The following is a 12,337-nucleotide window of genomic DNA, read 5'->3' on the forward strand; positions in this document are numbered from 1 at the left end:
ACACGATTGTCTCCTCACACAATGTCAATTTATTTTGGAATACCGAGTGACGTTCACGGCTTGCTGTTGTTGCTACATTCACTGAAAGTTTTTGGACAGTATAAATAGGATGAATGAATAACAAGTTTCCAAAAGCTCCTGAACATGTGGCCCTTGCTTACTCTTCAGGACACTTTATTGGTTGAGATCTGTGGCAGCTGATATTTAGTACCGATTTGCAAGTTTTAGGAATTGACCTTCAATAAAATGCTGAGTCATATTTTGTGGTGCATAACAGACGATTATGTCTTTACTACACCATCGCCATCAGTCTTTTTGAATACTCTCAGTCACATTGAGAACCACAGAGTTCTCATAATCATCAGTATCCTTAGTACTGTGGATCATTTAAATGACTCCACCCATGTCCGTTTCTGAACAAGGAAGTGACAATTCTCAGACGACCTGTTGTTCCAAGCAGGCAGTGATACACATTTTGAATTTGTAATCAGCACTATACTTTGGCAGCTGAACAATCAGCCCATGTGGGGTGGTCTTATGAGAGCAACTCTCAAGTGGTCCACTGGTCTGATCATTAAAAGAACTCCAAAACAAATGACAGTTTGCACTTGCGGTATGGGAGAAGTTTTGTCTCTAACATAAACCATGAGGTGCGACCACAGGAATGCTCCAGTGGAATGCACTCGAACTCAGTTACTACTTAACGTCTTTCTATGGTGTTCTCTGGGAAATGCTTTACAGTTGCCGCTTCCCTGGAGTGATAAATTAAACTGAAGAGAGACACACACTTCGCTGCGGGTTTCTTTACTTTCGCTCCATGCCGAGAAACCCACGTGTCTCTCTGGTAGCACGGGGATTAATATTACTTGCCTTCCCTATAACCTGTGGATTGATTAAGCTCAGTACTGCTTATTGAGAAAGTGAGAAATGCGCAGCCAGAAATCCTGCACCCAGAGAAAGTTGTAGCCTGCCCACAGCCCCGCAAGCATGAGAAATGAGGCGGTGCAGATGGTACTTACGATGATGGGAATCGAGGTCGCTCTGCAAAGAATCTGTTTGACCAGGCGGTATTTATCATACAGGGGCTTCATCACCTGTCTCTCGCTCTTGGTTATCTTAAATTGGAGGAAAAACAACACAAAATTCTTGTAATTGCCCAAAATGCTGCTCTTTCTCTGTGTGCAAATAAAATTCCTTAACATTACATGCAGCAAATCTCAATGTATCACAAAATCAACGCTGCTGTCACTTTTGTTTTGGCAGAAGCTGATGTGTTCCAATTCCTTTACAAGTTTAACCACCAGGCGTGCTTGCAGTGTCACCCTCTCTCATCATGAGGCCATTGCTCACACTCGCTCAGTCGAGGCCAGGCTAAGGCTCTCTCTGGCACTGCAAATGTATTATGTAGCTGTTTCATTCGAGCAGAAAGCAGGTACCTGACGGCTAACTATTACACACTAAAAAGTGAATTTAGATTTTTTAAATATTCAGCCATATTCCCAAGGACACAGACAGAGCAAACATTAAAAATAAGCGGTTTATACCAGTGCTTGTTTATTGTGCCAATACAAAAATGCTCTGCAAATTAAGAATTATGTCTGGGGATATAGTAAATTAATTTAAGATGTGTAGTAACATACATGGTAGGTTCACTGTGTAGATTCAATTTCCTTGGGTTAAATGGCCAATCTGATTAGTATCTGATAATCTATATAGTCGGTAGGCGGTTTAACAAATAGTACAGGCTGTCTCTTTTGGGTTAGTGGTAGGGTGTATGGGATGAGGTCAGCAGGATTAAGGACTTAAAGCGTCCACCTGTCTTTGTGCAAAGTGGAACATTGCGTGTAACGATGACTTCAATCAATTTAGATTTCCTGTACTGCAGAGAAATCACTCTGTATTTGCAAGCAGACGGCTGCCCTGGGTATAAGACATTAACAACTCTCCATTTTCAATCTAGGTCAGCTCTGCCAGGGAATGATTCAAATGCATCTGCAGTACGCAATTATGAAAGAAGAAAGTGATGGCGAAACGGCTGCGCTTACTGGTCTCCCGTGGATGCTCTCGTAGTACAGCAGGGCCTTCTGGAGCGCCACCTTCTCGGCACCGATCTGCTCCCTGGTCATGTCCTGTCAAAGACAACAAGTAGATTGAGCACGATTATCGAAACGTTAGAAAGAACGCTGATTTGACATATATGACTCAAACCTGGTGATGGATGTTGATGGTGATATTTATAATGTTATGAACCATTAGTTATGATTATTTATTTTTGAAGACTAAACTAATAGCTGAATATAAAGATTCCAAAATTAAAATAGAAAAGCAAAGGTTCTTGATTAATTAAAATACACAAGCAAGTTTCCCACTCCAATGGCACACTTTTCATTCCAATCACTAAGAGATGGTAATATTTTTGATTGCATTAAAAAAGTGCCTTCAGTGATGTAACTAGACAATCTGTGATACCACCACTTAATGTGGGCTCATTCGGGCAATTGTCTTGATTAAATATGCAGACGCAAATTCTAAAAGCATTTGAAATGTGTTGGAATGCCACGTACAACACCAGACAACTACAGAAAATATTCTTGCGACATATGTGGATAGCTGCATGTTTTATACTACTGATTTGGAGCTCAGGATCTCAGGAACCAACCCAAGAAACCTCCCTCTGGTCAGAAGAGCAGCCCATACCTTGATGTCCTCTGGGCGGCTGACCTCTGCCCTCTTCTCCTGCAGTTTCTTCAGGACGGTCTCCAGGGTGCTCTCCACAGGGGGCTTCGGCGCTTTCTCCACCGCCGGCTCTTTCTCCAGCTGTGAGCCAAAGCTCTTGGGCAGGGTGTTGCTGCGTTGGCGGGTTAGGGGGGGCAGGTCCTCCTCCGACATCTTTAGCTTCATCTCTGCACAGGGGCAAAGCAGACGGGACTCAGGGCTAATAACCTTCAGCAGTGAGTGCAGAGTAAAACTCTGTTGCAGCCAAATCACATGAGTACCGTTTTCCTTCTTTTAAAATGTACTAGATTGACATGTAACACACAAAGAGACAGGCTTCAGACTCGTGTTTATGATTTGAGTCTCAGGAAGACATATATAGTATATGAAGTGACCTTTGCTTACCTTTCAGTTCTTTACGCAATTTGGCGAGTTCATTCATCCACCTGAGCACCTCCGGATTGGCGGTTTTGTCACTGTGAGAGGGCTGAGGGGGGAAACAAAACCGTTGTCAACATGACAGTTGTCCCGTTACTCAGCAAGCAGAACCTATCATGAAAAACAGCGTAAGGCCAATTCTACACTTCGATTCAGACACTTACCCTGTACTTCCTCTCTTCCTCGAACTTCTCCTCATACTTGCGGATCTTCTTCTTCAGGCTGTGGATCTTCTTGGAGAGATGGGCGGATGAGAGCTCCTCCTTGTCGTCCTCACAGGAGCCCAACGACGAGCTCCGCCTCCTCCTGTAATGGGACACATCAGCGATGAAGACACAGAAATGGCAGCTTCAATTACACCAGACTAAATACTGAATGTTTCCAGATGGGCTCTAACCAAGTCAAAAACATCATGGCAAGAACGCGGAGTGCTCACCTCATGAAGGAGTGTGCGTTGGGTGGCGAGGGCGGGACCTCTGTGTCGTCCAGATACTGCTGGCTTTGTCCGAAGGCGTAGAAGCGAGGGGACAGCATAGGGTCGCTGTCCTCTTCTAGCAGTTGGCGAATCAGACGGCCTCCTGCCTGCGGGGACAGGTGGGCTTCGTCACCGTCCATGCTCTCCCTCTGCCAGGATGAATAGGCTGGGACAGGTTCTGGGCGGCAAATAAGACAACGGTAAGCAACTCTTGGGCAGACTGGACTTCTCAAACACAGCCAAAAGCACAGATTACACTGATATAACACTTGGCGCTGATCGTTTCATTTTAATGACTGGTCCATCAAAGACATCAACAAAAGGCTTTTTCTTTACTTTTCTTTAATTCAACAGGCTTAGAAATTGAAGTGGGAAAAATATTGTATTTCATTATCTGTTAACGACTTCTATGTCTTTTCATAAAGATGTAAATGCACAGTATACAGTAAAACATATTCCTGTATAGTATACCTATACAAAGGCCAGGCAGCCTTAATGACTCGTGTTTTATGGTCTTTCCTGACTGTACGTAAGCTGTCTGAGATTTCTCCAGCTAATCCATATTCAAAAGCACACAATACAATGGTAACCAAGTAAAAGGACTGCAAATACAATGACATCTCAGACTGATTAAACATTAACTGTATTGCCAGTGTCTACACTAAATTATTCAGGTAGAGCTACATTCCTTATTTACTCATTTGCTTTTACATTTGATTTGAATAAAATAAAATAAAAAACGAATCTGAATAACAACATTTTTATTTGTGTTAGGAGTCTCAAATCTCAAACCACTGTGACCTACAGCTATAAAATAAAGATATAAAAGATAAGCTCTACTTTCTGGAAATTCAGATTACCATTGACACATTGACAAGTGTAAAGTGTTGCCTACAAGATGTCTGATATGATCTCTAATTGACATTACAAAAAATCTCTGAACATAAAAACATAAAACCGAATGAAATGACTGTATCCCTTCTCCCAGACACACACACACAGTTATATGGTTAAAACAAGATACTGATTACTTAGAAAGCCAAAGCTAGAACAATTAAAGGTAAATGCCCTGCATGATCAAAGAGGTTTAATAGCCATGTTAAGTTCTACAAAGTGCTTGTGAATGCTAGGGCAAGGTTTGCAAGTGAGAAATAAGCAAGCAAAGAGGACAGTTCAAATTCACAACCCAACAGATGTTATAACTATAACATATACAGAAGTATGCTGGCAATGATGTTAATATTTCAAAGTGAAGAACATAAATGACCCAGTGACTCTTAAAACATGCTGCTGCTACAAATAACTAAGATTCTGTGCATCACTCATGGCCAGGCTTTGGTAGGGCTGAGTGGTGCTTCTATGTACAGTTTATTATTATTCTTATAATGATGCTCCTCTGCTATGACAAATTAAAACAAAATGATGTATAACTATTTAAGAATATATACATATACACACACACATATATATATACATATATACATATACATACATGTATATATGTATATATGTATATATATATATATATATATGTATATATGTATATATATGTATATATATATATATATATATATATATATATATATATATATGTATATATACATATATATATATATATGTATATATGTATATATACATACATATATATATATATACATACATATATACATATATATATATATATACACATATATACACATATATATATATATATATATATATATATATATATATATATATATATATATATATATATATATATATATATATATATATATATATATATATATATATATAAAAATCAACAACATCACTCTAGATCTATCCACTGCTGGGGGAAGACTTCTTGCTTCAATTTAAAGCTTCAATTTTCCATGTCACACCTGCAGTGTAGTATTTCATCTTCCCATCTTCAACGTGCTCGTCTTATAGATCTTTTTTTATCTCTTGGTATCCATTCAATAGCCTCCTCGGTCCACCATTTCATTTCATTGCCATCTATGCACTGATTTGTTGTCCAAGGTAGACATAACTTTCTGTGGATCTGCTTCAGTTTTCTTATATTTAAAGATGTTCAATATGACTTTGGTTTTAAATCAGGTATATTTTAAGCCCAGTTTTCTTGCTTACATCTGAGAGTTCTTGAAATTGAACTGCAGGTCTTCAGGTGTTTTTGCAAATATGAGGATGTCACCGGCAAGTTGTAAATTCAAAGAAGCTGTGTTTAACTTGATTCTTCTTCAAGAATGGACATGCTCTGATGACTGAGTTTGTTTATATTGAATCACAGCCCAGGCACAGAGGAAGCTCATATTCTCTGCATCTTTCCAATACTTCTCTGACAACTTGTATATGATCCATCATATTATATCCTCTTCTGAATTCTGCTTGTTCTCTTGGTTGGGAGACGTCCAGTGTGTCTTGAAGGTGATGTGTTAATATCCATGTAAATACATTGTATGAGATAGAAAGTAGACTAATGGGCATATAGTTTTTCAGATCCTCTTTGTCTCCTTTCTTGTGAAGGAGAATGACAGTTGCACAGTTCCATTTATCTGGTATTTGCTCCAACCAAGCCTTGTATTTCTGAGAAAACTTTGTGAAAAGTTTTGCCAGAATCTTCTCCAGGTTCTTTTAGAATCTCCACTGTGATTCCATCATCTCTAGGTGTCCATTTTATAAACAAGCTTTTCCAGACATAGTTTTTCATTAATATTAAATGTTAATATTAAATGTTAAACACAAAATAGATAAAAAATATGGCAAATTACTACAAATGAAATATCCTGTCTGATGGATTTGTAAAATGTCTAGGTTATGGAAACAAAATGGCTTTCAGTGTGAATTTAAACAGTCCTACAACAGAGAGCACCGCTCTGCTTAACAGCCTTTATTGCCGCTGAACTGCCTGTATACACTTACCCTCATAGTAACTCTGCTGCCAATAGCTTTTGAAATCAATGACAGGGACAGTAAAAAAAGACGAATCTAACAAAGAAAAACAAAAACAAAAAGAATTGAGAGGAGAGAACACAGAAAAGAAAAAGAAAACAGCATTGAAAAAAATGTAGATGGAAACAGAATACAGTCGACTGGAGCTCATTGCAGTATAAAATAAATAAAAGCGTGAAAACAAAACAAACAAAAAATCATTAAATAGAACAGTAAACGATGAAGTGAAACAAAAAACATACTTTATTTTGTCCTTTCAGGATAAACTTTCATGCAGGCCGTTAAGTTCACACACTCAGTATAACCAGGCTGGACCTATGAAGCGGGGATTTGCGGTGATGCATGAAATTCAATCAGTCTGCCCCCCACCATGCCTGCAGCATTATGGGATCACTCGCACGTCTGCAGCATGCACAAACACAGGCAGCAGTGCCGTCTCCCGCCATCAGTCAAAACAGCCATTCTTCTATCTGAGAGCAGGCAAACATCTACATGGCTGAGGGTTGATTGCCTCTCATAGCTATTATCAGACTCATCTCTATACATCTGTCCCCATTTTCTCTCGAGGACCTCAATTTTGTGGTCTAAGTACACTACAAAAAGCTCTTATTCCTTTAAGAGACCTGCTCTTGAAGGGCACACTGCCTAGCTAAAAGGAGCATACTTGTTGAAATTGGACTCTAAAGTTCATTCTTGAATAACAACAGCTTAAGCTTGTCTCGTTTTCCCAGTTGGGGAATTAACATGGCTTTCTTCCTTGTTTAGATTTTATTTTATTTGACTTTTGCCATCATTTCAATGGGTTTCCAGGGCACAGGTATGATTTTCCATAAAAATACAAGTTCAAAACGCAAACAAACGAAAAAACAAAAAACGGGGCTTATTTAAATTTTCATTATGCTAAACACAAAGTAAAAAGGACAAGCTCTCACCACACCCCAGTGGGAGGAAGTTAAAATAAATGAATGCGAGAGCTAGCATGAGGGGGGGACCTGTGCTCGCAGTCCATACTACATACAAAAACAACAAGGCACAGAGACACGGTATATTCTCCATTAACATTTAAAAAATAACTTCTAGTGCATATGCATGATATTTTTGTTAATACTAGACCCATTCAAAAATGACACTTAACGACGAGATATTTACAACTTTAATAGAAAGCTGAAAACCCCAGCTGGCAGAGCCAATTTCGTAAAGTCTGAACAACCTCAATTCCAACTGGAAGCATTTATTTGCTTTTGGAAGCTGAGCTACAATACACCCTCTCCCACGATAACAAAGTGGTGGCCGATATGATTCAGCGGAGTGTAAATGGGCTTTAATTAATTTTGTTTCCCCGTCAACTATCTATGAATGACTTCAGCCCTGGCCTGCATGGTTTTTGAGGTGCTTAGAGCTGATGAAGAGCCTTGGTCTCCTTACTGCCACCATGTTTCTGCCAGTGAGGAGATTCTTGTTTACGTCTTCATGGGTCCCCTGCTGGGAGGGACTCACTGTCGAAACCCCTGCTCTTAGACACCACCTGCCAGCCTCCCCTCCTTCTGAATAGCACACATGAGCCCCACAAAACTCCATGAACAGCTCTGATTAGAGCAGAGAGCTTCCCTTATAATTTCCTTACAATAATAATAGGCAAAGAAGAAGATGGAACAATACATTTTGGGGTTTTACAAATCAAAAATCTGAACACACTTTAAAATTATGTATAAATTATGGTTAATTTTGCATAGGATGGCACAGAGGTTTCCTTCATGCAGGAAGGAAACAAGCCCAGCTCCCTTGTTCATTAATCTTTTGATAAAATCACCATCTTGGCAGCATTATGTAAACTTAAAGTAACACAATTATCAATGGAAAGAATAACTAAATTAAAATAAGAAAATATGCCTATATTTCTACCCTTCAGTTCCTATGTTCATTTGTACACTGTACAGTAGATGGGAGTTTCAGAAACAAATCAGAAAGTTAAAAAACTGTAGCAGCAGTGGCCGTAAGTTATAGGTATATTGGTTTCAGTGTATTCATATACAGCAGCCTTAACAACGTGCTCAATTGAGGAAAAACAGGTATTAACAGAACAGTGAAGCTTCAGGCTTTTTAACTGGATGCGGTACATTGCAAAGACAACATGAAATCTTTTTGTCGTCATAAGGTTCAGGTTGGCAAGGTCACAGGGAAAGACACACTTGTCTATACAAGTTTTTGCAAAAGGGTGATTGTCTGCTAAAAGAATCTTAGTCCTATATTTAGTCTGCCTTTTTGAGGCACAACATTGTTATCTGTGTTCCCTCACTTAAAAGGCAAAAACAAAACAAAAAAGCCAAACAACAAAACCATCACAAGCTCTTTGCTGCCCCCTTCCTTACAAACCAAACCCCCAAATCAGCCCATGTGCAGTCAGTAATTCCTTCAGGGATTAAAAGATTAATTGAAATACAGAAAAATACCAATTTTCTGCAAAGTCAAATGAGGCACCACTTATACTGAATATCTTGTTCTTTTTATACATTTTTGACCAATTATATAGATTAAACTACATGTATTTTATTGATGTTAAGTAAAATGAGACTAAGTTGTATATACAATAAACACATTGGCAAAACTGCATGCATTTGTAGTATTAAGTATTTAAGTATTAATTAAAATTGGTACTGCTGTTTAAATTGTACTCCTACTTTACTCCCATACAAATACTACTACTACTAATAATAATAATAATAATAATAATAATAATAATAATAATAATAATAATGGTATTGATCTCATTGACATCGTATTACTGAGGGAATATATTATTTACATGTATTTACAATATGTTTAAATTACAAGCATGTACGCCTGCATGTAGTGAAATACAGTAATGAAAGGCACAACTGGTTACTTATGCCAGTAGAAAACTATTACACATTACACTATGACAATTCATTTTAAACAAATAGATTGAGAGTAAAGGCCAAAGGCAAACTCCAGTAACCTCCTTGGCTTATTCCATGTACACTATGCGTGGCAGAGTGCACGATAATACGAGTCTTAAACACAGTGCCTTTCAATTGCTCAGCATGAATTGTCTGCAGACAGGAATACTTCCAAACACAGAAAACAATCCTTATTTTAATGGGGGGGCGGGGAGGGGGGGGTATAAGCATGCCATACGTACCTTGTTTCAGTTAGACTATCAAAAACCGCAAAAATTCAGGCATGTTCATTTAAAACAAAACACTGCAGCCATGCAATGTATGCATTGAAAGTGCAGCACTCCTGCAGTAGCAATCCATGTGGCGAGAGAGAGAGGAAAAAAAAGAACAGAATCACAACAATACCTCCCCAGTTGCTGTCCTCCGTCAGGGCTGACAAATCCAGTCTGGGAACCTCGGGCACTGAGCTTTCCTCACACACATCTGCTTCTTGGTTTCTTTGTGCTCTCGCTGTCTCGCAGCCACTCTGCACCTCCTGGATCTTCATAGCTGAAGTCTGCAGTGATGAACAACAACAACAGCAGTAGCACTCCTTAAGTTCAGGACTACAGTGTCTCCGCCTGCCCCTGCCTTCCACATCCAAGTCAGGGTGACCCCTGAATGCTAATTGGTCACCAGGGCTGGCCAAAACATCCGCCCATCTGTCTTCCTGAGTTTTTTTCTTTCCTTCCCTCCCTCACTCTGCATATGCTCACAGCCACTACAAGTCCCCCGAGTTGTTTGCTTCAGTAGCCAGTAGGGGGAAAAACAGAAACGGGAAAAGTGCAGAGGCTTAGACACCACATGAAGGCTGCCTGTGACTTTTTTTTTTTTAAATCTTTTTCAAAATACAGCCTCAAGCCTTCCAGCAAGCTCTTTCTTCATGTGAAACCAGATGCAGCCCCACGCTCCTGTTTAGTCTCTCACTACAGATCTGCTAAGAATATTGACCATGTACGTGAACGCTTTCATGCAGGCTGAGCAGGCTTACTTCAATTAGTGCCAGCTAAGCTGGACGAACACTCTGTGATTTCCTGTGCTTGTTATGTTGCTGGGCGTGGAACATGGCTATTTATGGAACAGCTCTGGGTATTACAGCAGGAACCTACATCAATGTAACAGGCAAGAGGAATGGCATTCTCAACTGGATGCATATGCACTGGAAGGAAGTCAAATGCGCTGAAGCATAAAGAACTACATTTTACTCAAAGATGTCACTGCAGTGTTCAATCATTTATTAATCAATGCAAAGGAATAGTTACTTGTTTCAGTGTTTGGAAACTGCCTTTTTTTCCACAGCTGAAGTTGTTTTGTTATCAAAGCATACCAGAAATTTCCACTTTCTTATAAGTGCTTTACAGTTTACCCATTCTGATGTTTGGACTCTGTGTTTTCATAACCATTTAGTTTTTTGTCATTTTCAGACATTGACAACTTGAATTTGGGAAAAGGAAGAAATAATCAGTAATTATATTAGACACTCAGATATGGGGTACATGTATCATTATTATTATTATTATTATTAATAATAATAATAATAATAATAATATGCACTCTTTCTGAAGTGTATGAATGTTCTGATAAAACACAATTCTAATTTTAGATCACCAATCCCATCTTACTCAAACCAGTATACAACACCCACATATGATATATTATATGATTTATACATAGATTAAGAGGTCACCTAGAAGTATTATCCATTTCAATATGTATTTTAAAAATAAGGATGGATATGCCATCTCAGTTTATTTTAATTAATCTATTATGATTTATAGGATTTTATAGCGAGTTCAAGGGTTTTCAGTAACCATCCAAAAAAGGGACTTTATTCAATACTATTTTAAGGGTATTGTGTGGGGCAAATTACAAGAAAAGTTTGTTTGAGTAAAGACCAAAATCAGTAAACAAAGCCAATAGCTCTGGGAACGGAAATGTCTGAAACAGAAAGAAGAAAAACAACTCAAAACACAGTAATTGTCTTAATGCTAAATCCTAAACCTTTTCCGATGGTCAATCAACTTGCTGCTGATTTCCATTCCACATGAAACCCCCATATCACAAAAGTCTTGAAACGAACTGTACGTCTTGAACCTAATGCAAACACAGGGCAAGCTGCCTGGTAAGCTTTTGAAGTGAAACCGATGGTTCTTAAGCGGGAATTGTACCAACTCTTAACAGATTAGGCAACCAATGTTACCACGTAACAACACTAATTTCAAAACTCCACTCTAGCCCAGTACAAACCAGCCTGGACCAGCTACTTAAAACAGCATTGAGGACCCCACTGTCACCCCCCCATATGTAATTTCTCTTCACAACTTGATTTTCCTGAGGTCAGGGCAGGCCTGATTAAAAACTGAAAACTATTATTTGTGCAGCATGAAATACTGTGAAGGGGGACTTTAATCTACTTGGTCTAAACCCTGTGTTTGTGGAGAAAACAAAAATACCAAATGAGACCCTAACCTAAAATCTGTCTATAATTTCTCAACATTTGGAAATTTGGAAGCTTAATCATGGTACATAAACTAAATTGGAATCACAATCCTTATAGATATAATTTCACAGTGCCAAATGATGTCTTTAACAGGAAAAAAAGTAAAAAAAAAAAAAAAAAAAAAAATAATAATAATAATAATAATAATAATACCTACTTAAAACTGCATTTCTATCAAGTTAAAGTCTGCAAAAAAAAAAATATTTTTTTTTTCAAAACTAAAATGAGAGATCAAGTTGAGCAAAAAACACATGACAACTACATTCACCTTTTTTCCTGCTCTGATAATAAAAGCAAACA

At 38.4% G+C, this 12,337-nt stretch overlaps 1 protein-coding gene across 5 annotated transcripts in view; it reads right to left on the minus strand.

Moving 5' to 3' along the window:
• fam13a (family with sequence similarity 13 member A) overlaps positions 1-12,337 on the minus strand; it is a 93,121-nt gene that overhangs the window by 5,897 nt on the left and 74,887 nt on the right. For 3 of the 5 annotated variants that reach the window (XM_066718379.1, XM_066718377.1, XM_066718381.1), the window contains 8 exons: positions 9,904-10,054; positions 6,551-6,616; positions 3,590-3,806; positions 3,318-3,459; positions 3,121-3,202; positions 2,698-2,903; positions 2,046-2,129; positions 1,020-1,115 (listed from right to left, as the gene is read on the minus strand). In XM_066718379.1, coding sequence (XP_066574476.1) covers positions 1,020-1,115; positions 2,046-2,129; positions 2,698-2,903; positions 3,121-3,202; positions 3,318-3,459; positions 3,590-3,806; positions 6,551-6,616; positions 9,904-10,054 — 1,044 coding nt within the window. The remainder of the gene's footprint in view (positions 1-1,019; positions 1,116-2,045; positions 2,130-2,697; positions 2,904-3,120; positions 3,203-3,317; positions 3,460-3,589; positions 3,807-6,550; positions 6,617-9,903; positions 10,055-12,337) is intronic. The other 2 variants (XM_066718382.1, XM_066718380.1) reach the window with 1 other exon arrangement.

This window comes from Amia ocellicauda, chromosome 12 (genome assembly GCF_036373705.1).
Source record: "Amia ocellicauda isolate fAmiCal2 chromosome 12, fAmiCal2.hap1, whole genome shotgun sequence".
Lineage (NCBI taxonomy): Eukaryota > Metazoa > Chordata > Actinopteri > Amiiformes > Amiidae > Amia > Amia ocellicauda.